The 26,077-nt window shown below is 47.5% G+C and overlaps 1 protein-coding gene across 1 annotated transcript in view; it reads left to right on the top strand.

Moving 5' to 3' along the window:
* LOC115077474 (F-box only protein 24-like) overlaps positions 1-25,134 on the top strand; it is a 39,699-nt gene extending 14,565 nt beyond the window's left edge. Inside the window, 12 exon segments of the mRNA XM_029579765.1 lie at positions 2,847-2,957; positions 4,114-4,297; positions 6,626-6,864; positions 10,423-10,666; positions 12,693-12,872; positions 14,754-14,783; positions 17,398-17,549; positions 18,782-18,913; positions 20,783-20,807; positions 20,810-20,952; positions 24,812-25,064; positions 25,067-25,134. Coding sequence (XP_029435625.1) covers positions 2,847-2,957; positions 4,114-4,297; positions 6,626-6,864; positions 10,423-10,666; positions 12,693-12,872; positions 14,754-14,783; positions 17,398-17,549; positions 18,782-18,913; positions 20,783-20,807; positions 20,810-20,952; positions 24,812-25,064; positions 25,067-25,134 — 1,761 coding nt within the window.
* Positions 25,135-26,077: the final 943 nt, after the last annotated feature.

A 26,077-nucleotide genomic window follows, 5' to 3' on the forward strand; every position in this document is an offset into this window, starting at 1 on the left:
AGAGTCATCTTTCCATTGGAAAAAAACTCACCTCCTGTGCATGGAAAGCTTTGAGATATTTGAATGTCTCCGGCATATCCTCCCCTATCTCGCCTTTCCTCTAGGATATACATGTTTAGATCTTGAAGTCTCTCCCCATATTCTTTAGAATGAAAACCACTGACCATTTCAGTAGCCCCCTCAGGACCGACTCCATCCTGTTTATATCCTTATGAAGGTGCGGTCTCCAGAACTGTGCACAGTATTCCCAGTGAGGTCTCACCAGGGTCCTATACAGGGGCAACATCACCTCCCTTTTGATGCTGACCAGTCCTCTCCCTATGCAGCCAAGCATCTTTCTGGCTTTTACTATCAGTTTATCCACCTGTTTGGCCACCTTAAGATCATCAGATACAATCACCCCCAGATCCCGCTCTTCTTTTGTGCTCAGAAGACATTCACTTCCAATACTGTATCTTTTCCTTGGTTTTTTTTTTTTTTGTATCCTAAATGCATTACTCTGCATATTTTAGCATTAAATCTTAGCTGCCAGACCTTAGACCATTCCTTGAGCTTCGCTAGATCTCTCCTCATGTTTTCCACTCCTTCCCGGTATCGTCAACAAAAAGAAAACCTTTCCTAGTAACAACACCCTTGTCAGAGAAAACTCCATTTAGCACTATCCTTTGTCTTCTCCCACTAAGTCAGTCAGTCACTCTAAGATCCACACCCAGGGCTGGGGGAAGCACTAGATGAACTAAGCAGTGACCTAGGGTGCCAGGGTCCGTAGCCGTGGCAGTGACGACCAATGAGTAACTCATCTGTCCTCACCCAACCCAGCACTTTCCTCTCCCTCGCAGGCACTGACAGTTCTCCAACCATGCAGTAACCCTGTCCTTCCCCTCACCTCACCTGTGGAGGCTCCCTCAGGCTAGACCCCTGCTCGCGCCACTTTCCACCATCTTGTTTTGGCTTTCTCTGCAAAGAGGAACGGGAGAGAGTGTGCGAGACCGGGTGGGGCAGCGAGACGGGGGCGGCAGGTGTGATGGGAGGCAGGCCCAAGTTAGAAGGTGCCTAGAGCGTCTAATACCCTTGCACCGGTCCTGTCCATACCAAGGGCACACAATTTATTTATAAGTTTTTGGTGCAGAACTGTGTCAAAGACCTTGCTAAAATCCAAGTACACTACATCTAGCGCACTTCCTTGATCCTGCTCTCTGGTCACCTAATCAAAAAAATTGATCAGATTTGTCTGACAAGATTTAAGAACATAAGAACTACTAAAACCATGCTACCTTGGATCTTGCTATCCATTGGATTCCAAAAATTCTCTCTCCTCTGTTTTAGCAGCGATTCCATTAGTTTGCTCACCACAGAGGTCAGACTAATCGGCCTGTAGCTCCCAGCCTCCTCCTTACTTCCACTTTTATGAATAGGAACCATATCTGCCTTTTTCCAGTCCTCCGGATCTACTCCAGACTCTCAAAAAGCACTGAAAATGTCAAACAGCGGAGCTGCCAGGATATCTCTAAGTTCCCTTAGTACCCTCGGATGTATCCCATCCGGCCCCATCGCCTTATCTACAATAAGTTTAGTTAACTCCTAACGAACACACTGTTCAGAAAATCGATTGAAGTTTACTTCACTTCCAGTCTTATTTCTGTTTGTTTTATGTGGTCCTGCTTCAGGCCCTTCCACAGTGAACACCAAAAAGAAATATTTGTTAAGCAATTTTTTCTTTTTGCTCATCAGCCTCTACATATTCCTCCCCTTCACCTTTGAGTGTCACACTGACACTTTTCTTTTCCTTCTATCACTAACATATTTAAAAAAAAAGTCTTAAGTTTTCCATATTGTCGCCTGACTTCCTCTTTCTGCGATCTCTTGTAATTTATGAATGCGAACCTTTTCTCCCTTACCTTTTCAGCTACTACTTTAGAAAAACATAACGGTCTCTTTTTCCTCTTTATTTACTTTCCTAACACAATTTTGCCTACTGCTCTTCTACTTCCCCTAGATTTTCCCATCCAGCTAACGACTCCTTGAGGTGCTCCCCCAATATGAGAGAGTTTGTATTCCTGAAGACTTTGACCTTCGCCTTAGAATGAACCTTCATCTCTTGTGTCCTAATATTGAACCACACCATCCGGTGGTCAATGGTTCCCTGATGATCGTTCTTGTGGCCTGGTTTGGCCTCTGTTGGAAACAGGATGCTGGGCTTGATGGGCCCTTGGTCTGACCCAACATGGCAATTTCTTATGTTCTTATGTTCTTTATAATATAATTCCACTCTTCCTCCTCTCCTTCCTGAACAGATTGTAGCCGGGTATAACTATATCCCAGCCATGGTTTTCCACCTACCAGGTCTCCATGACATCCACTCTATCTAAATCAGCTTCTTCCATGACTGCCTCTAGAACTGGGACCTTATTCCTCTTACTATGAGCATTAGTGTACAGAGCTTTCCAAACGTGGCCTTTTTTTCCCCCCATATTTCCCATTTCTCTATGAGTGTTTAATGTTTGACTTGCCATAGGGTTTTGTTCACCCGTCCCCAATGATTCCAGTTTAAAGCCCTCCTCAGTGGGTTTGCCATTCTGTGTTGAAATGTTTATGATGTAGCGCATCACTTTATTTGTGATTTTATTGATTGTTCATGATTGTGCATGTTCTTAGCAGTTAATATTTGCATCTGTTTTGCTTTATTGAAATCATGGCAGCTATAGCCAATTAATAAAATAACCTTGTAAAAATGTGTAATTCCTTGGGACCCAGTCCCAAAGGCTGGGTGAGGGGGTGCGAGCCTCCTCTTGGCCGATTGCTCCACAGTAACCACAAATGTCATGAATCTCTCCCTCCTACCCCAGGTAAAGAGAAAGCGGCCGTCATCCCAGACTGAGTCCGTCGGGGGCAAGAAGGGCAAAGTCAGTTTACCCGCCTGTAACTCAGTGTCCATCCAGTCTTTTCCTCCTGAACTGGTGAGCAAGGAGTCTGGGACCACGAGCCAAGCGATCCTTCTCCTTCAGCCTCTCCCTCCCCCCCCCCGCGCTGTCTGCATTTCCCCAGCTTCTCCCTCCAGCGTTCCCCGCGCCCTCTGCAGTTTTTGCCACGGGCACCTCCGGCACTTTCGGTCCCTGCGTTCTCTGCGGTGTTTTCCCCCCCGCAGTTCCCAGTGATCTTTCCGTGTCTGGGAGACTCCGGCCTTGAAAGATGGCGGAAAGTAACAGGTTGCCCTGAAATATTTCCTTTCTCACGAGACCCCCATTCTAAGTCACATGATAAATAAAGGAAAAAAACACGTGGGAGGCTGCAATCCTAGGCTGCTTGTGGCCCCATAATCGTACGGTTAATTTTATTTAACTCTTAAATTTAAAAGCAATCAAGCCACAGAGGATAATAACAAGCCCTCCCCACTAGGAGTACAGCTATATTTATCCTGGGAAGAAATATTCTGCAGAATTTGCCTCTGAAAGCTTTTTTTTTTCCCCTTTTATTTCCTTAGAGGTCCCTACTGAGTAAGCCCGGGAGCGGGAAAGTTTTCCAGTTAAAGTTACCCAGGTAACTTTATTCAGATGTGCCTTCTGCTGAACCTACCCAGCTAGGCAAAGTGACCCGGCTAAAGTTATCTGGTTAACTTTAGGACAGACCTCTGGCATCAGTATCCGTGCCAACCGGCCAACGTTAAGCCCCGCCTCTGGAAAGACCTAGCTCCACCTCCTTTTATCTCCAGATAAAACTTAAAGGGGCAGCAGGGGGACTTTTTTTTTTAAGCCAAATCTCTGTCAGGGAAACTCCCAAAGTTACTCTGACAAATCTTTGGAAAGTGTTTGTAACTCTTCTCCGGGATATTTTTCCCTCTCTTGGTGACAGGTGGGTCTGGGCCTTGCCTCTTCCTGCCTGCTCAGCCAGATGGGGGTGAGGCTGCAAAGCAGGAGGAACCCTGGTGTGTGCAGTGATGGACGGATTTAATGCAGTGCCAGCCTAAAATAACAAAATGTCATTTTATTTGCTTTACTGTGAATCCCAGAGAGTGGGGGGTGGTACTAGTGCCCTCTCATGGTCACAGGCCAGTGGTTGATTGTCACTCAGTTCTGGGTAGAGTATGCGATGCTGCGGTATTGATTCTCTCCTCAGCTGGATCACATCATCTCATACCTTCCCGTGCGAGACGTGGTGACACTGGGCGAGAGCTGTCGCTACTTCCACGAGGTCTGCGACAGTGAGGCCATCTGGAGGAGGATCTGCAAGAGGATGACGCCCCGGCTGAAGGAGGAGGGGAGCGGGGTGAGGTCCTGGAAGAGAGCGGCTGTCCTGAACCGTGAGTGCTAGTGACATCCCAGAATGCTCTGCACCTTCAGAATGCCCAGTGCACACTCAGCGCTATCATCAGACCAATAGTGCATGCTCGGAGAGCTCGGTGCACACTCCATGCATTCAGCACACGCAGGGCCTGATTTATCAAGGTCTTTTCTCATAAATACAGAAGAAAGGGTTTTTTTGTGAATTAGGCCTATAGCCATGCTTTCTCAGAGTATTCACTGAATACTCAGCACACAATCTAGGGCCCGATTTACTAAGCTTTTTTTTTTACCTGTTGACAAAGAATAGCAAAAAAAAAATTGCCTTAGTAAATCAGGCCCTAAGAATATGAAGTGTATCCCTTGCTGAAAGCATTCAAAGCATCAGGCATGCAAGGCATTCTCAAGGCACACTCAGCGAGCAAGGCATCCTTAGCACCCACTCAGCATATAAAGTGCATTCAGTGCACACTCAGTGCAGAAGACATCCGTAGGGCACACTCAGTATAGAACGTGCATTCTGTGCACACTCAGTGTACAAGGTACACGATAAAGTCTCAGGACTAGCAAAACAATGTTTGACAGAATTCAGTGAGCAGGTGTTATTTCCCCTTTCATCCACTGGCATAAAAAGGCAGCAAACGAGTCTTTCAACGTGAGTCTAAAATGTGCGCTGAACTTCAGCACACGTTTTCTTTACTCACAGCCCAAAAAAAACGAGTTCATTCTCAATTCAGTAAGCTAAAGGAGTGTAAAAAAGCTTGCTGACCCGACAAGGTGTGCATAAATCATGTTTCTGTGCGCATAAATCCTGAGAACCAGATCCTGGCACCACGACCTCCAGGTTCAGCCCCCATAGACTAACACTGGCCCCAGAAACTTTATTCCACCTCTGCACACTTCTCTGCAATGGGGAGTAATAGCTAACGCCTTGATTAACATGGGATTTGCATGGAGGCATGCTAATTTGCATACACAGTTTTACCCACGTTGGGGTGCACATTTTTTTGTGGGCCAAATTCCTTGTTGAATCGTGAGTGATGTTGTACGCACAAAAACGTCGCACAGCCATGTGTGAACACGTGTGCACAGCCAAGCGCCTCATTGGGACCAGGGACTGGTGGCAGCCACTTCTTTACTGGCCTAACCTAAGACAGCTACAGCTAGCTTCAGAGATGGTCAGGTGGACATGCAGCCAGTCAAGGCTGGCCACGTCTGTACAAGCAGATGATCAGGGAGGAAGATGGATGGGAGCTGAAAGCACTTGCTTGTGCCCTCCCTGGCTCAACATTTATTTGCTTGAACGTGCGAGATGATACAGGAAAGGCTGGACCTCAGCAGAATCTGACTTTCTTTCTAGCCCTTGAAATTAGTTTCCATAAGTGCCAACAAGCAACATTTTAACAGCTGGAAGAGGGACTGCATGTCTGCCAGCTCAGCTTCTTTCGCCAGGGTTGACGCGTGACTTTCCAAGCAAACACTAATATTGTAACGAGACCAATGGAGTCACCCGCCAAGCGTCATCCATCCCGGGCTCGTCGTGCACCGACTTGTTGACGGGGCCATTGAATTCTCAAAAACTCCTCACGAATCGGGTTAGGCTGGTCCAGTAAAAAAAAAAAAAAAAAAAGATACCGCCCGCAAAAGTCTAACCACTGTCCTCCATGTCTAAGCTAGAGATGGAAAATGCCCTGCTCCCACTGTTAAAGAATGAAAAACTTCCACACAGAACTAATGAAGCCTGCTTTCAGGAATGGGTCAACACAGGTGGATCAGAAAATAAGATACCCCCAGTCAGGATCCACCTGGGCCTACGGACATGAAAAGGATCCTGAACAGAAAAGTTATCAGTGGGGGGATGGTGGTGTCTTAAGCCTATTTTTATTCAGAAAATAGGGCCAAAAAAGGTTTCAAAAATATGTATTTGTGGTTGAATGGTGCCATCCTGTGGCTAATTTGCAGATTACATGATAACATAGGGGGTCGATGGTCATAAAATGTATCCAGCCAAAATCAAATGTTGCCCCAGCAAATCTACGTGGAGTTTCGTCCAGAGGGACCAGCTAAGAGTGACCTTATTATTCGTCCCTCAGACCTCTCCCTAAACAGGTTTAGATATCTTCCAGTGTATCCCTTTGCTTCTCAACTCCGTGTCCATTTTCTACCACTGCACATAGGGAAGTGTAAGTCTGGTTTCCTGAGGAAAGCCAGGAGCTACATCTACAGGCCTGCAGTGGCTATGAAACCAGGTCCAGATCAACCTGTTACAGGTGATACGGAGCAGCATCACCTGGTCACCCTAGAGAATGCATTAACATTCGGTTTCTCTTGCTTGCTTTTGGGGCCAGACACCAAAGGGCTGTATTTCCAAACCTTTGGAGGCCGACGGCGGATCCTCAGCAAGACCGTGACCCCCCACCTCTCCCACGGCTACCAGAAGTTCCTGGCCACCAAGGATCATCTCTTCATTCTGGACTACACAGGCACCCTCTTCTTCCTGAAGAACGCCCTGGTCTCTTCCACGCTGGGCCAGATTCAGTGGAAGCGTGCGTGCCGCTGCGTTACCCTCTGCAAGAACGTGAAAGACGTGAGTAACCCTCAGCACTCCTGCCTTGTTCCAGAAATCCATCCTCCATGCGATGGGTTAACTGCATGGACCTGGGTCATCGGGGGGGGGAAGACCGGTTCAGGTCTGGGGTGTTTTTTTGGGGGGTTTTTTCCCCTTCCCATGGCTTTCTGGACTTGTAATTGCTGCTTCTCTTAGAGATTTTGAAACTACAAGCCCAGAGATGCATTGAAGTTAAAACCAGGGCTGGATCAGGTCCCTGATGACCCGGGACCAAATCCTGTCTGCTTTATGTTAAAATGTGTTTATTGAAAATGTAAACAGTACAATAGCCAGGGTGTGTGTACTCTGCAACACCCCGGTGGTAATTAAACAACAGACCAATCAATCAAAATAAACCCCTCCCACCCACGCCCATCCCTCCCCATATCACTTAGGAAGGGGATAGAAACATTTTGAAGCAGTTCACATAAGAGACAGGTAGCTCAGGAAGACAAACCATTTAAGAGCAGGGCTGCTCTCTGCGATTTTTTTGTGCTGCAGTTTCGCCGCAACACAAATGAATGTGCCATACAGCCACAATGCTTTTGCGGGGAAGGAGCACCCCATTGCGGCTTAGTGAATCGAGGGGGAAGTTAGCTGGATAAGTTAGACCAATAGCAGGTCTAAAGTTAGTCAGATAAACTTACCCAGCTATATCTGGGTATATTCCACTGCACTATTGAATATCTCAGCTAAGTGAGCCAGATATGTTTAACTGCATAACGTTTCCCTAGACAGCTATCTTGAATATGGACCTCAGTGGCTCCAACTCTCTCCATTACCAAACAACACTTTGCGAAGTAATACAAAACCCTGCAAAAAAAGACAGAACTTATATAGCAAACCTGCCATATCAAAACAGTATTTATTTATTTTTATTTATTTAAAAACTCTTCTATACCGTCGTTGAGTTAGATAACCATCACAACGGTTTACAAAAAGGCATGTGGTATAGATTACAAATTAACCATGTACCATCATAGAACGGTAACAATTTAGTGTCAAAAACTATGGGGTAGATTTTAAAAGAAGCGCGATCAGCCTACTTTTGCTTGCGCATCAGACTCAAGCAAAAGTACGCTGGATTTTAGTGGATACGCGCGGAGCCGCGCGTATCCACTAAAACCCTGCAAAAAAAGACAGAACTTATATAGCAAACCTGCCACATCAAAACAGTATTTATTTATTTTTATTTATTTAAAAACTCTTCTATACCGTCGTTGAGTTAGATAACCATCACAACGGTTTACAAAAAGGCATGTGGTATAGATTACAAATTAACCATGTACCATCATAGAACGGTAACAATTTAGTGTCAAAAACTATGGGGTAGATTTTAAAAGAAGCGCGATCAGCCTACTTTTGCTTGCGCATCAGACTCAAGCAAAAGTACGCTGGATTTTAGTAGATACGCGCGGAGCCGCGCGTATCCACTAAAATCCTGGATTGGCGCGCGCAAGGCTATCGATTTTGTATAGCCTGCGCGCGCCGAGCCGCGCTGCCTCCCCCCGTTCCCTCCAAGGCCGCTCCGAAATCGGAGCGGCCTCGGAGGGAACTTTCCTTTGCCCTCCCCTCACCTTACCCTCCCTTCCCCTACCTAACCCACCCACCCGGCCCTGTCTACACCCCCCCCTTACCTTTGTCGGGGGATTTACGCCTCCCGGAGGGAGACGTAAATCCCCGCGCGCCAGCGGGCCTGCTGCGCGCCGGGCCGCGACCTGGGGGCGGGTACGGAGGGCGCGGCCACGCCCCCGGGCCATAGCCATGCCCCCGTACCCGCCCCCAAAACGCTGCCGACACGCCCCTGGAACGCCGCGACGACCGGGCCCGCCCCCCGACACGCCCCCCTCCGAGAACCCCGGGACTTACGCGAGTCCCAGGGCTCTGCGCGCGCCGGGAGGCCTATGTAAAATAGGCTTCCCGGCGCGCAGGGCCCTGCTCGCGTAAATCCGCCCGGTTTTGGGCGGATTTACGCGAGCAGGGCTCTGAAAATCCGCCCCTTTGTGTGTCAGTTAAGCTTATTTGTTCGGAACATATTATGCGGTTTTAATTTAACATTAAAATGCATTTTGTAGGTTAAAAGTAATAACTTCTAGTTTGGTGTGTCCTTATCATTCAACCGTTTTTCTCCTTATCTTTATCTTTGTAAAAGGCTTGTTTAAATAGCCAGGTTTTCAGATTAGTTCTGAATATTTTCAAATTTCTCTGCAGCCTTATCTCGAGTGGCATGGTGTTCCATAGCACAGGGCCAGCCAGCGACAGTGCTCTTTCCCTTACTTGCGTGAGGCGTGCTGATTTGACAGAGGAGACAGTTAGTAAAGCCTTATTAGCAGATCTCAGGTTTCTTTGCGGTACATGTACGCGCAGTGCAGTGTTGAGCCAGTCGGCTTTTTCATCATGGATTAGTTTATGAATTATACATAGTGTCTTATATTGTATTCTTTGTTCAATTGGGAGCCAGTGTAAATCGGCGAGTGTTCCTGTAATGTGGTCATTCTTTTTTTTGCCAGTCAAAATTCTAGCAGCTGAATTTTGTAATATTTGTAGTGGCCGAATAGTAGATTGTGGTAGTCCTAAAAGCAGGGAGTTACAATAATCTGTACTTGCGAAGATCATTGCCTGTAGAACTGTGCGAAAATTGTTTAGTGTTAGTAGAGGTTTTAGTCTTCTCAGGATCATTAGTTTCGCGTATCCTTCTTTTATTTTCAGTGAGATGTGTTGTTTCAAGTTTAGCTCAGGGTCGATTATTACTCCTAGATTTCGTACTTTTAATGCTAACTCAACGGCTTGAATATTATTGATTGTGATTGTTGGTTGTATATGATGTATGTTTTTACGTTCAAGGTGTATGATTTCTGTTTTGTCGATGTTTATTACCAGTTCCATCTGATTTAAGAGCTGTTTGATTATTTCAAGATACATATTGGCAAGTTTCATTGTTTCTTCAATGGTGTTTATAATAGGTAGCAGTAGCTGTATATCATCTGCATATATGTAATGTATGATTCCAAGCCCTGCTAGTAGGTGACATACTGGAAGTAGATAAATGTTAAAGAGTGTTGCTGACAGGGCTGAACCCTGCGGGACACCAGTTTGTAGTTTGACTTTGTCTGAAAGTGTATTTTTAATTTGTACTTGAAAACATCTATTGTTTAAGTATGACTCAAACCATTTTATTGTTTTGTTAGTGAGTCCAATTTCTTTCAGCCTGTTGATTAGTATTTTGTGATTTACTGTGTCAAATGCTGCGGAGAGATCTAATAGAACTAGAATGTAATGTGTTCCTGTATCGAAACCTATTAGGTTAGTATCTGATAAGGCTAAGAGCATGGTTTCAGTACTGTAGTGTTTACGAAAACCATGTTGTGCTGGGTAAAATATGTTGTTGCTTTCAATGTGGTTTGACATTTTGCTGTGACTGTAGTAGCACACATCAGAAGCTGATACCCTAGGTGACTACCTAGTTTGCCTGTTGATTAAGCCAGCCCTGAGTAGCTTATATTTGCCTTGCTATTTTAAGACCCTCTTCTCTCTCAGTTTGCCAGTGATCCCAGGAATGACACCATATACCGGAAGTATCTGTATGTTTTAGCAAGTCGGGAGCAGGCATCAGGGGTATCACGAGACCTCCATACCACCTCACCACCCTGTGACTGTGTGGAGGTCTACCTGCAGTCCACCGGCATGAGAGTCTTCAAGATGACCTTTCATTCATCCATGAAGTTCAAACAGATCCTGCTGGTGGGGCAGGAGACCGAGCGAGCCCTGCTGCTATTGACAGGTAGATACAGGTACAGGTATTATCTACTCAGCAACCTTCCCACCTCTAAGTGCCTTTTACTGTCACTGTTCACTCTACTCATGCCCTCAAACTTTCCTCCAGCATGAGCTCTGGTAATTTCAGTCCCTGTGCTCTCTGCACTTTCCTGGAGTCAGCTCTGGTAATTTCAGCCCCTGCACTCTCTATATTTTCCCAGAATTTTAAATCAAAGGTAGAGGATGCTTTGGGACTGAGCGGTGATCCCCCAGGCCTAGAAACATAAATGCAGTCTGACTCCAGCCTTTCTTAAAATACTTTATCTTTATTTTCAGCTTTAACATATACACATTAGTAGACTGCCTTTACCTTCAGAACAGTGTACTCCAATTACAGTTAGTACCACTTCCCTCAGTACTCATACAGCTTCCTTACAGTTCAGTGTTTGTCAGCAATATTCTACAGGAGCTGCCTTCCTCCTGGAGACCCGGGACTGGTCTGCTGATCCAAGTTAGGCTCAGACCTTTATTCTCCAGTCTCTGGTCACATCCTCTGAGCTCCAACTATCCCACAGGATCCCGCCCATAGAGCATACTCTCCTTAAGGCATTTAAGGTGGTCCTGCACTGGTAAATAGGGGAGTATTAGGGGCACTGTCCCACAAATGCATTGACTTGAATATGGCAACACTGGTGACCTGGAGCCCTTCAGCAACCTAAAAGAATAGTGACCTATAGGGTGGAGAGTTTATTGATCATTAATGCCCTGGTGAGTTCTTCTCTCACACTCTAAACTATGCTCACCAGCCTAACAACCACAAAATTAATACTCTTCCTGCCAAAGATTATTCCTTCTATAAAACCCATAAACCAATTGGAAACTTGGCTGTGTTCCACTTGAATGAGACACATCAATGTTTATGATATGAAAACTGCAACCAGACTGCACATCTCACTGTATGTTTGGGGTGTGAGTGTTAGATAGAGTTTATGTTTGAGAGACTGTGCTTCCCTGTGTATCTCTTGCTATATATTTAGGGTATGAGTTTTGGGCAGGATTCCCGTATATTTGGGGTGTGAGATTTGGTGTGTGTATTTTGGACAGAGTTCCTGTCTTGGAGTGATGGTGTTTCCCTGTGTGTCTTTCACTGTATATTTGGGGTATGAGTTTTGGACAGAGTTCCTATCTTGGAGTGAAAGCATTTCCCTGTGTGTTTCTCGCTGTATATCTGAGATGTGAGTTTTGGGCAGGGTTCTTGTCACTGGGTGATGGTGTTCCCTGTGTGTTTTTCACTGTATATTTGAGGTGTGGGTTTTGGGCAGAGTTATTGTCTTAGAATAATGGCATTTCCCTATGTGTCTCTTACTCTATAACTGGGATATGAGTTTTTGGCAGGATTTCTGTTTCTTGTTGTATATTTGGGATGTGAGATTTGGGCCAGGCTCATGTCATCTGAGTGACAGTGTCTCCCTGTATATCTCTTGCTGTACATTTGGGGTGTGAGTTTTGGGCAAGGTGTGTGTCTCTGAGTGATGGCATTTCCCTGTGACTCTCACTGTATTTATTTATTTTAAATATTTCTAGACCACACCATTCCAAGTTCTGGGCGGCTTACAGTATTTACATTCATTATTTGGGCAGGGTTCTTGTCTTGGAGTGATGGCATTTCCCTGAGAGTCTGTTCTGTATTTTTGGGATGTATAATTTGGGCAGGGTGTCAGTCTTGGAGTGACTGCGTTTCCCTGTGAATCTCTCACTATATATTTGGGGGTGTATGTTTTGGGCAGAATTCCTGTCTTGGAGTGATAGCGTTTCCCTTTGTGTCTCTCACTGTATATTTGGGTTGTGTGAGTTTTGGACAGGGCTGGTGTCTAGGTCATGCTGTTTTTCTTGTGTGTCTCATGCTGTATAATTGAGGTGTGAGTTATGGGCATGGCTCAAGTGTTTGAGTGGTGGTGTTTCTCTGTGCATCTCTCACTATATATCTTCTAGGGTGATAAATCTGACCACGGTTTGTGTCTGTGGGTGTGACTTTTCCCTGTGTCTTGCAGAGGAAGGGAAGGTTTACAGTCTGCTAGTCAACGAGTCTCAGCTGGACCAACCCCGCTCTTACACTGTCCAGCTCTCCCAGAGGAAAATTTCCAAGTGTTGGTCTCACATGGTGGTGAAACGTATCTACTCAAACCAAAGCAGTGTCATCTATATCACAGGTAAGACTTTGCACCCTGCCCGTGCCGGGAATAGGTGGTGCTATGCATATCCTGGGAATGGGTGTCATTCTGCCGGGTGTAGCAGGGCAGCGTAAGTAATTGGTTTTTCTCTATATATCCAATGGACTGGCAGCACTCTTTTGCCAGATTGCTTTTTTTTTTCTGTGGATTTTGCACCATTATTCAAGCAGAATGTATGTGTCTACTTTCACTTTGAATCTTGCAGTGGGGTTCCTGCACCTCTTTCCTGTGTGGGTACTCTTTTCATGGAAAACAACGATTGTAGAGTTGAAGTTACAATCTGAGAGTATTATTGTCCTAAGCAGGCCCCTGGTAACACCTTCCCCTGAATGCAGCTAAACACCCATGCATTATCCCAAAATGGGCAGACGTTTAGCCACACTGCGGGAGGTCAGTTTATGCATGTTAATCACTACTGTATGTACTGTAAGCAGTGGTGAGGTGGATGCAGCCTATGGGGCGAGCCCCGTAGGCTCTGCCCGACAGCTGGTGGAGCTTCACCTTTACCGGTCCCTTTCCCCGCAGGCTGAGCCCTTAGGTTCTGGGGGCTAGCAGGACTTAAGGGCTCAGAGAATGGGATAGACGGTAGTCCAGGGCCAGGCAGCAAGCAAACAAGGTCAATGTCCAGGCAAGGACTCAGTGGCAGGCAGTAATCAAGAGTAGTCAATATCCAGGCAAGGGGTCAATTCCAGTGGTCAATCCAAAGAGAAGACAAGGATGAGGCAAGACAGGCAGGGCAGGCTGGAAGGAGAAGCCAAGGCTGGATGAGGCAGGGCAGGCTGGAAGGATGAGCCAAGGCTGGACGAATAGCAACATGTACTACACTAGGTAGGAGGACCTGGTGCTGAGACAAGGTAGGGACATCTGCTGTGCCCTTTTATATGGCTGAAGATGATGAGGTCAGCCCTGGGCATCAGGGCGTTTTCCTATCGCGGGCCCTTTAGGGACTGAGGTGGGTGCACGCATGCCTATACAGGGAGCTGGAGATGGCGGTTCCAGCAGGGTCCCGCAACGCAAGGGAAGGACAGCAGGGTCTGCCGCAGAGGAGGGGCCCAGGTGCTGGCTGTGTTGGGGTGAGTGCAGCAGCTTGCGGGGACATCCTTCTGGTTGTAATTGCTTATCTTTCATCACCCTCAGGAAACACGTACACCATCTGGTACATCCGGACTTGTCTGTCCACATGCCAAGCTCTCTTAATGTCACTGACCACTTGCTGGAACAGAAGTGACCCTTCACTTAGTTGAGCCAGTTTAGAGTCATCTTTAACCTTCTCCATGAACCTTTGATGGATCTACTGGTCATAGTTCTACTTCACTAACTCTATGGCCCAATTTGGGTCATAAGGATATTTGTAACTTCAGTAATCTTTGACCATTTTTCTAACTTCATGTTCAGCCCTACAGAGCTACACCAAACTGGGCTCCAGCCATGCATCTTCTAATGATCCTTCATAATGTGTGTGATAGGGGCTCCCATTTCTTCTGGCATGACCTTTGTGGAGCTTTCCCCCAGAAGCTGCAGCAGCCGGAGTAGATGTTTTCAGCATCCTCCCTCTCTCACCTGGATATAACTGCACTGGCCTTGATTAATGATGACCCACAGCCTAGACTCCTACACTCTTTGATCCATAGCAGCTCGTTCATATCTTGCTCCAGTTCTGTCACATCAGGTTCTGCTATACTGTCCTTCCCAGGAATCACTGGTACAGCTGTTACCCTTCTGGATGGACTGATCTCAAACACAGCTGGCAATTCAGCCTTCACTTTACTTTGTCTGCCTGCCATACATGGTGCATACCCCTGGCCACCTCCCATGCCACCGACAAGGTCACTTTCTTCTCTATGGAGAGACTTGGCTGTTCCAAACTGGTAGTGGCAGCAGCCAATCCACCTGTTCCCAAAGCTGCTCAGCAATTTTGCCATCACTAATGACCAACAGAGGCCCACCCACACCCTCAGGCTTGGCCTCCTCAGCCTTCCCTGCCTCCTACCAATTGCAGATATTGGCGTGTCTCAGACGCCATTGAAGTCACCGGGGATGTAAATGAACCTCGACCAGCTCCACTCCACATGTCTCCCACTCTTCCAAAATGCCGCATACCTGCTGGGTAATCCACCATTGGTCTAAAAGGCAAAGCGTGGCATAAGAACATAAGAAATTGCCATACTGGGTCAGACCAAGGGTCCATCAAGCCCAACATCCTGTTTCCAACAGTGGCCAATCCAGGTTACAAGTACCTGGCAAGTACCCAAAAACTAAGTCTATTCCATGTTATTGTTGCTAGTAATAGCGGTGGCTATTTTCTAAGTCAACTTGATTAATAGCAGGTAATGGACTTCTCCTCCAAGATGTTATCCAAAACTTTTTTAAACCCAGCTACACTAAGTGCACTAATCACATCCCCTGGCAACAAATTCCAGAGCTTTATTGTGCATTGAGTGAAAAATAATTTCTCTGATTAGTCTTAAATGTGCTTCTTGCTAACTTCATGGAATGCCCCCTAGTCCTTCTATTATTCGAAAGTGAAAATAACTGAGTCACATCTACTTGTTCAAGACCTCTCATGATCTTAAAGACCTCTATCATATCCCCCCTCAGCCATCTCTTCTCCAAGCTGAACAGCCCTAACCTCTTCAGCCTTTCCTCATAGGGGAGCTGTTCCATCCCCTTTATCATTTTGGTTGCCTTTCTCTGTACCTTCTCCATCGCAACTATACCTTTTTTGCGATGCAGTGACCAGAATTGTACACAGTATTCAAGGTGCGGTCTCACCATGGAGCGATACAGAGGCATTATGACATTTTCTGTTTTATTCACCATTCCCTTCGTAATAATCCCTAACATTCTGTTTGCTTTTTTGACTGCCGCAGCACACTGAGCCGACGATTTCAATGTGTTATCCACTATGATGCCTAGATCTTTTTCCTGGAACCACCCAGGAACCCATGGAACCTAACATCGTGTAACTACAGCAAGGGTTATTTTTCCCTATATGCATCACCTTGCACGTGTCAATGTTAAATTTCATCTGCCATTTGGATGCCCAATCTTCCAGTCTCGCAGGGTCCTCCTGCAATTTATCACAATCCTCTTGTGATTTAACTGCTCTGCTGAATTTAGTGTCATCCACAAATCTGATCACCTCACTCGCTGTAGCCCTTTCCAGATCATTTATAAATATATTTAAAAGCACTGGTCCTAGTACAGAGCCCTGAGGACTGGAAATATGGCTGTTCTCTTCCACCCCCAGTCCTTAATCCTCCCCATCTCTCCATCCCCGATCTTCCCCCTCCCTGCATTCATGATCCCTCTTCCCTTCCCTCATTGCCTTTCTTTATCCTCCCTGCTTCCCCCGTCCTCTTCACCCTCTGTGCCTCCCTCCCTTATCCCTCTGCCCCTCCTGCCTGAGATCCCCTCTTCATTTCCTTTCTCTGATATTCTCTCTCCCCATTTACAGGTCCCTCCCCACCCCCACCCTCTTTCCTCCCCAGCACCAATCACTAAGATCCCCCTTTTCTGTAATAAAGAACAAAATAAATTAGCTGGACACAGACAAAATGTCAGACAATCCTTACAAAACGTCCCTGCACTTTGTGCCCATTCCACAAGGGTCTCCTTCTCCTTTCCTCCTGCTCAGTTATGAGGTTGGGTATCCCTAGGCTGGGCTGATATTCCTCCCGGGCTCCACTCCCCTGGAGTGCTCTGTCCCCTCAACTGTATGAAGTTCAGTAAAGGAGTGAAAACATGGCTGTTCCCTCAGGCCTGGGATTTACTTATCTCAGATTGTTTTTATACTACCATATCCCATGGCCAAGGCAGTTTACAAACAAAACATACACAATCAGATCTTATTCTACCCGCTCTTTTCTATGTTTTGCAATAGTGTTCCTATGGCCTGCTAACGTTTGTTTGTCATTTTGCTATTATTGCCTATGAAAACTGTGCTTTGTTTTTTTTATGCATTCTAAATGATTTAATGCCTACTTTTATTGAATATTGCTTGAATACATTGCTTTACAGGCAGTATATTAAGTTCAATAAACAATAATAGTAATAGATCATATCTGCATAGAGATTAGACTGCTTAGGTTTCCTCAAGAAACCTACAGCAACTCAGCTGGTCCTTGCTCATCTGGTGTCTCCATGGTTTCTGTTCTGCCCCTTACATATAAAGAAATTACTGATACAAGTTATTTTAACATTTTATTGTAGTGTCTTATAGTTTTATTATGGATGTTGTTTATGTCTAATTTGTATTATGAATGTTTATCTGTGATTCCCTCCAAACAACTGGTTGGAAGTAGCAAAACATAAAATTGTATAAACAAATAAGAGGTCAATATTCATAGTCATTTAAGTTATTCATCTAAGTCTACTTAAATGTTTAGTTTTGGATATTGTCCTCATTAAATTCTGTGTTTTTAGGATTTTACATGACTTATTTTCTTTAAATATATCTGCACATTGCAGATTGCTGTCCTGAGTGGATATCGGTGAAACGATCATAACATTTGCTTTCCCAATGTTTTATGTCCTGCTCCTCTGCTTTCCCCAGACCTGGGCGCTGTGTACTTTGAGGTGCACACTGCTGGCGTGTACCGGGATCTCTTTGGTACCCTTCATGCCTTCGACCCGTTGGACCTGCAGATGCCTCTGGCACTTTCTCTGTCATCCAAGGTAACTCCCGGAGGGGGTCACTCACTGCCGGCTCCTAGGAGCCCTTCTGCAGATTAGAAGTCATTCATGGGGTCCGTTCTTCAGCCGGGCATGCCTGGCTGAAGGTAGGAAGCACGCACAGCACCAGAAGGGAAATGCACGTGCTGGAGGCGTTAGAAATATGAAGAGGAGAGAGAAAAGATGTTAAAGGAGCCCCACACCGCCCCCAGAGTAAGCCACACATCCCATTGCATGGTTCAAACATGTTTGGTTTTTAATGTAGTTGATGAACAGACTTGGGTTGCCATGTCCCATCTTTTATACTTGAGGTGGCTTCTATAATAAGAAACCTGCAGTCTATCCCTGCGTTAAACACTTATCCAGCTAAGTAGTTAGCGGGCAGTGGGCATAACTGGGCGGCACTACTTATTCGGCCAACTTAGCTGGATAAGTAGTGATATTCAGTCTTACCTGGTTACGTTAGCTGGATAAGTAGTGATATTCAGTCTTACCTGGTTACGTTAGCTGGATAAGTAGTGATATTCAGTCTTACCTGGTTAAGTTAGTCGGGTAAGACTTAGCTGGCTGAGTAGCAGTAAATATGGGGATATTCAGCAGCATCGCCATGCTGCTGAATATCCCATGCAAGTTAGCCAAATGAGACACATCTAGTTGCCTAACTTAGCTAGATGATATCTGAATATTGTAAACCCTGAGCAGATATGAATTCTTCCCTGAAATCATAGGGGGAGGTTACAAGATGGCGCGTCGGAGAGCTGGAGCTGGCCCTCATTTTATACCCCCCACACCCTGGGGCATTCTGGAACTTGTAAATCACTGATTGTCTCAGTAGAATCAAAACCACAGTATCCAGCATGCAGTGGGGCACCGTCTGTTCAGACCACTCCAGGTGGCAGTGGGGGGAGGGGAAGGCTTCGGGCTGAAAGACCTGACTGCTTGGTTCCTGATTTTGTGCCTTCTGCCCTTTCTGACACATTTAACGCTGATTCCACACACAGGGAAGAAAACGGGACTACGGCTCCCACAGCGCACTGGAGAAGCAGTGCCGGGTCGGAATCTGAGCGGGCGAATAAGAAGGTCCCTCCTTGTGGAACTCAATAGAAAAGGGAGGGGGGAGGGGGGGCATCCCCCTTTATTCTGCAGAATGTACAAAAGCAAGGCCACGACATCATTGCTGAGCGAGGTCCTGCTCCGTGCACTCTGATTTTATCTATTTGTGCTCCCGCCTCCAGATTGTTTTCTGCTCCCTGGGATACAACCACCTGGGCCTGGTGGACGAGTATGGGCGGATTTTCATGCAGGGGAACAACAGGTATGGACAGCTGGGAACCGGCGATAAGATCGACCGCGGGGATCCCACTCAGGTGAGCCAAAGTCCTCCTTCCTCCCACTTACCACGCGTGTGCTTGTGAATGCAGTGCCGGCGAGAGGGGGGGGGGGGGGGGCCAGGGGGTAGGCAATTAGCGTTACCAGTGAAGCAACCTGTAAAAAAGGTCTCCTGGCCAGTCCTCCCCCCCCCAGGGAACAGAGCAGACGGGCTGGCCCAAACGCTGAACAAACTGGGCAGCTGCCTAGTGCGGCACAATTTGGGGGGGGGGGGGGACGACAGCGCTGCAGCACTGCAAGAGGCTCGGCAGTGGCACACGTGCTGGGGCACCTGGTCAGTCTGGCCACCCAATACGAACTCTGCTGAGTTGTCCCAGGAACCCGAGACTAGAAAGGCAGCGGAGGGATGCTTACCCTTGTCATCCTTCCCACCCCCGCTGTCACCTGTCACATTTATGGTGCACCACCATCCCCAGTGCCTGTCCTGGGAGGGGACAGGAAGACAGGCAGGGAAGTGACGCGCACGCGGCTGCACTGGCAGCAGGAGAGCATGGGAGGAAGGTGCACGTACCCAGAGCCCGAGGGATGGGAGGTGGGAAATCAAAGCCCGCGGAGCCGGGTATTGCAGGTGGAGTCCAGAGTCCCCGGTGAAGCCAGTAGGTAGGAGGTGGCGAGAGCAAATAGAGAGGGAATAACGGATGGGGCTGGAGCCGGGCTGGGGAGGAGAGAGGAAGATGTGGGCTGGGGCGGAGGAGAGAGGGGGTACTGCTGGTATTGGGTTTGGGGTACAGACTTTAGAGGTGGTTGCTGGGACTGAGGGGGAAGGAGGAGACGGTGGCTGCTAGGGTTGGGGGTGGAAAAGATGGGGGGGTTTATTCAGGGGGTTAGGAAAGAGAAGGTTTGCTGGGGGAAGAGAAGGCGGCTGCTGGATCTGAATGGAAAGAGACGGGGGTTGCTGGGGCTTGGCGGGGGGGGGGGGGGGGTGGGGGGGGAGAGAGAAGACTGCTGGGACATAGAGAAAGAGGAGTTGCTAAGGCCGGGGGAGAAGAGGGCTGTGGGGAAGTTACAGAGAGGGCTTTCTGGGGTTCAGGGGGTGGAGAGGCGCCCTGGTAATAAGATGGACGCAAGACTGCAGGTTCGCCCAGTGCAGCTGATCCCCTTGCACCAGTGCTGCTCGGCACCAGAGGCTTTTTCTAGCAGAGGCTCGCGGTCTGGCTGGCACTTTCCAGCAGGGAGCTCTCTGAAATTGATGCAGTTCCTCAGCATCGCCTCTCATTGACTCCCAGGTTGCAATCTTCCCTGCTTCTCCCCCGCCCCTTGCCTGGAGCTCACCTTTTAGCAACTAGGGAAGGCTGTCCTGCCTCAGAGTATTTGGCTGGCTGCACTCCTGTCTCACAATGACCGCTGGGAAATTGAATCGTGCCGGCACAAACACTGGTCGGTCGCTCGGTGCCATGGTCAGAGGTGTTTTTTTTCCCAGCAACATCAACAACCACTCATTAGGGACCATTGTCAGAGCTCTTATCAGCCCCATCACTGAGCGGTCACTAGGCTGTCACTGTCGGAGATTCTTGCAGAGCCATCATGGTCTTTCACGAGTTGTCATCGCCAGAGTCCCATCCAGGGTCCCTCAGTGACAGACACTAGGCCTCGCCGTGCTGCTCCCGGCACGTCACTGCCTGCTCACCAGGTTATCCCTGTCGCAGCTCTTTCCAGTCTCTCTCACTGACCAGCCACGTGGGTGTCTCTATTTGCAGGGCCATCACTGACTGGCCATTAAGTGTCGCTGTCGGAGCTTCTTCCAGCAGCGTAACGGACTGGTCGTTCCCTCCCAGTGCCATCGATGACCAGTCACTAGCTTATGGCTTGCTCCCAGCCGCTTTTGCTGTCTGTCCTTCCTTTGGCAGGTGCAGTATCTGAGGCGCCCTGTGGACATTGGTGCGGCCTAAATCACTCCCTGGTGCTGACCCATGGCACTGACCCTAGCAAAGAGATCCATGGCTGCGGCTGCGGAGCCGGGGGAAGGCTGCCGGGATGGCAGAAGGGCAGCGCGACCTTCGTCAAACTGCACATCAAGGTGAGGGGGCTGAGGAAACAAGGGGTCAGAAGGACCAGGGGTTGAAGGGGACAAGGGAGCAGAATCAGTCACAGGTATTTGTTTCGTTTAAGGTTTACAAACTATTTATGACAAACCGTGAATTTAGCACTAAGAGCTCTATGTAATAAATGTTTTCCCCATAGACATAAAGAGCGTAAGTTTGGCTCTTACCCTAAATAACACTTCCAGCATTGCATAGGTAATAACACTGGAAACGTAACCTGCGTAACGCTGAAATGCTACTTAGATAAGAGCCGAACGTACACTAGAAGCGACCCCGGCAGAGAAGGGCCGGTTCTGCAGGTAACGGGTGGGTGGGAGGATATAAGCATGGGGGGGGTGGGGGGAGAAGGATGACTTGGGGGGGGGGGGGGCAGAGGAGGGACAATTAAGAATTTTTAATGGGGAGGGAAGGAGGGGGAAAGCCTGGGCTGGCAGCGATCGCCGTCTGAAACTTTTAAACTTTTCCAATGTTTTACAGATATAACAACTCTTACATTGAAAGTCATAACAATTAGTGATGTCCATTAACAGATATATTTATATTTAGTTAACATTTAACTTTGCTGCTGGTAGCATGGCAACATTTACATTTATTAATGGTGGCGGGGTCCCATTTAACATTGCTGATTATAGGTTAGTGTTTGAGACTGGTAAAATATATCATCTGAGTCATTCGGTGCAAAAAAAAAAAGGTTCCTTGTTTTGATATCTCTGAAGACATCTTGGTAAATAGTGAGTTATCCGGCCACACAAGGCCGAATAACTTTATGCCTAACTGGCTATATTCTATCACTGGCTGGTGAGAGTTAAAGTTATCCCAGCTAACTGTAAGCCAGTAAACTTATCCTCTAAACGGCCTACTGAATATTGGCCCCTGAGACATGTATGGCATCTGAGAGCAGAGTGGTTCCCTGACCCACACACTGGAGTATATAAAGCAGGGCTGCACTGGGAAGAGTTTGAATTGCAGAACCAGTTTAAGTATTTTGGAGTACTTCAGCAGCAGCCAACTTTGTTGGTATGAAAAAAGCCCGATAGAACTCAACAAGATACTGGTCTGGATGGAAAGTATGAAACCCAGTAAATCTTACATTGTAAAACTTGAAAAATATCCATCAGTTACCTCTTGTGGGAACGAGCGGGTAAAGTCCCACAGACCTGGAGGTAGAAATTCAGTCTGACCTCAGCCTTTATTAAAACATAATCTTTATTCATAGCTTCATCATACCCACAACAGTAGACTGGCCTTTACCTTCAGACAGTGTATTCTCTCTACTCATAGTTTGTGTTGCTTTGTCTCATCTCAGTGTTTGGACAGTGTTACATTACAGGAGCTGCCTTCCTCCTGGAGGACTGGGCCTGGTCTGGTTAATCCCACCTGGATCCTGGCTCTTATTCTCCAGTCTCTGTAATGCCCTCTGAGCTCCACCTGCCCTGCAGGATCCCGCCCATAGAGCATACTCTCCTTAAGGCATTTAAGGTGGACCAGGCATCTAGCCTGGTCCTGCACAGGTAAATAGGGGAACACTAGGGGCAATGCCTCACATACCCCTCCTCTCAGCTTGGACCCATCAGGCGAAGCATCCTTACTCCAATCCAGGAAAGTCCCAAAACCTCCCAGTACCCTTTCTCTGGCTTCCCACCAGCTACGCCTGGGAAACAGGGACCTCATGACATGCTCACCCCTATCTCTTAGGGTTCTCTCGACTGCATCACGACCACCACACAGTGTACCATTTGCATAGTGCACATCCCAGCCCTTTAACTGTCCTTTGCTGGTTCTAGGTTCAAATTCCACCCTGGTGGAGCTTTATGGACCAAATGGGGAACCACCAGTGCCTGTTTCTCTATAACAGGCTGTGCTTGTTTCTTGGCATCTGGCATCTCTGATGCAGAGCCCCTCCTTGGCTCCTCTGTATCCTCAGTTGCTGGAGTCTCCACAGCACCATCCTCTGGGCTCCCCATGGATTCTTCCTCCAGGTTCTCCTCAGTATCTCCTTCTGGGATCTCTGTAGTTTCCTCCTCTGTTCAGTCTGCATTGCCTCCCCTTGAGCTCTCTGCAGTTTCTTTGTCTGTAAACTCTGCAGCACCTCCCTCTAGGCTCTCCACAGTTTCCACTTTTGTACACGCTAGCCACTTGCCCACACTGGTCTCTTGCTCCTCCACAGCCTCTCTCACTGGGGTCTTCACAGCACCATCCTCTGGGCTCTCCATGGTACATCTCATTTGTATTGCCATGCCCTCTCTCTCTCTGGGATTCTCACTGGAGTTGTCTCTGGACTCTCATAATATTCAGGCACCCTACAGGGTCTTTGTCGGGACCTCCTGTAGCGCCAACTTCCAACTTCCAACACTGCTTCTTCCTGGGCAGTCTGTGTTCCCTCTCCGGGGTTCTCTGTGACCCCTCCCTCAGGGTTCTTCACCACACTCTTCTCTGTGCTTCTCATGGGAGCAGTCTCTGACTCCTGGTAGTGTTTGGGCACCCTACAGGGTCTTCCTCAGGACCACCTGTAGTGCCATCCTCTGGCCAATCATTGTTGCAGCTCACTGGCCACTCTGTAGTGTCCCCTCCTGGGCCCTCTATGTCATCACATTTTGACAAGGCCATGAGGCTTCACGCCAAATAGAGGATGACCATGGTCCAATGTATTTCCTGGTTCCATTTTTGCTCATCCCAGGTGCGCTGTCTCTTTGCAAGGCTCTCTTGTAACCTTCTATCTCCCTCATGGAGATTCTGGATCAGGGCTGCCTTCAGTCATGCTCTCAGACTGCTTCATTCTGGTGCTGCAGTAACCTGGCTGCTCCACTCCAGGTTTTCTCGTGGCTGCATACCTTTCTTGCAGAGCGGCTTGCTTGCTGGAAAAAAGATCCGCCCTATTTCCATTCACCTCACTCATAGCCCACTCTGGCAGCTTTTCCAGGGTCACACCCTGTTCAGCACAGCCCCGTTGCACCAGTGTTCCTTCCTCTTTTCTTTTTCAAGGCAAAAAAAAAAAAGTTTTAAAAAGCCCGCATAACCAGCATTAAACTAATCACTTTTAATCTCTATCTACCTCCAGCCGGGCTTCTCCTGTTAGCTGGTACAAATCTACCACCTCCTTAGAACACTAGGTCCTCTTCACAACTCTCTGCATTCCCCACAGAGGCGTGAGTTCAAATCCAACTTCTAGCATCATATGTGGGAACGAGCCGAGATTCCCACAGGCCTGGAGGCAGAAATTCAGTCTGACTTCCTCCTTTCTTAAAACATAATCTTTATTCACAGCTTCAGTCATATGCACAACAGTAGAATGCATTACCTTCAGACAGTGTATTCTATCTGCTCACAGTTTGTGCTGCTTCGTCTCAGCTCAGTGTTTGGACAGTGTTACGTTACAGGAGCTGCCTTCCTCCTGGAGACTTGGGCTGGTCTGGTTATCCCCAACCTGGATCCCAGCTCTTATTCCTCAGTCTCTGGTTATGCCATCTGAGCTCCATCTGCCCCACAGGATCCCACCCATAGAGCATACTCTCCTTAAGGCATTTCAGGTGGACCTGTCATCTAGCCTAATCCTGCACAGTTAAATAGGAAAACACTAGGGGCATTGCCTCACACCCCTTTATTAGCATAAATAGGGACAAGCAGATGTTATTTTGTACTTCTGTTGCATTTTTTTGCTTTGCTTACTCTTATTACATTTCACCCCATGATGTTGCTGGAGTTTGTAGGAGGTCTGCCCACATCTAAGCATGGACACATCAGGTGGTTTGCACTCTTATTTTGTTTCTTCCTACTAGCTCCCTCCTTTTACCATGCATCCTTGTATTCCAGAATCCCCTATTTGTGTTTTCCTAGGTCCCGCTAAGTGCAAAGTTCATCTGCTCCTCCAGGGAATGCCTGTATATTCTCGCCAGCTATGACACTGAAGAAACACCGACCTATCGTGACCTTCCCGCAGGCAAATCACAGCCACAGGGTGCAGACGGAGAGGCGGAGGATGCTCAAGCCTGTGAAGAGTACCTAAGCCAGCTGCACAAGTGCACCGGCCTTGAGGAACAGATAGCCAAGATGAGGGAGATCGTAGGGGAGATGTCACTCTTCAGCTTCCAGAGGACTTCTTCTGGGAGGCCCTGAACGTGATGCAGAAGTCCGGGGTCCAGAAAGAACCCCCGGGCTAGGAGCCTTTCCCCAGCAAGGGAGGGGAGAAGGGGGAAGGGGGGAAGAAGGTAGGTGGGGGGGAGGGGAAAATCACAAACAAGAGAAACAAAGAAAGCATCATCACTGAAAACTATATTAATCTCCAGCGGCAAAGAAAACACATTTTGTCGGCTACAGAATGTTTTGTTTTAATTTTGAAGAACTCATCATGCATATAGTGATTGAGGGAAGAGAGAGAACAATTTTTTTTTCATATTTTTTTTTTTTTTTGCTGACTCCAGCGTAACTGGAGAGACACAATAAAGGAGCTGAGAAAGGGAGCTGTGGCAGGTGTGCATCTCTGTAAGAGCCCATGGGAAAGGCATGAAGAGATGGGGGGGGGATGATGGCAGGGGAGTGAAGGGGGGAGGAGAAGATGGGAGGGGTGTGAACTGGGGGGATGGTGGAAGGGCCAGCAGGCTTTCATTATACACTGGTATTATACAAGAGGCTTCACTTCACCTTAGAAGATGCAGAGTATCTGATTTCAAAAAAAGAAGGTTCTTTTCTCTTTTGTTGGTTTGCGGAACTGTGAGAGGGCTTCCAGATGGGATACTGGGGTAATCTATGAGAACCATGAGAGGCCTTCCAGATGGGATACCGGGGGTAATCTATGAGAACCATGAGAGGGCTTCCAGATGAGATATGGTGGGTAATCTATGAGAACCATGAGAGGCCTTCCAGATGGGATACCGGGGGTAATCTATGAGAACCATGAGAGGGCTTCCAGATGAGATATGGGGGGTAATCTATAAGAACCATGAGAGGGCTTCCAGATGGGATACCGAGGGTAATCTATGAGGACTATGAGAGGGCTTCCAGATGAGATATGGGGGGTAATCTATGAGGACTATGAGAGGGCTTCCAGATGGGATACTGGGGGTAATCTATGAGGACTATGAGAGGACATTCAGATGAGATATG

This window comes from Rhinatrema bivittatum, chromosome 16 (assembly GCF_901001135.1).
Source record: "Rhinatrema bivittatum chromosome 16, aRhiBiv1.1, whole genome shotgun sequence".
Classification (NCBI taxonomy): domain Eukaryota; kingdom Metazoa; phylum Chordata; class Amphibia; order Gymnophiona; family Rhinatrematidae; genus Rhinatrema; species Rhinatrema bivittatum.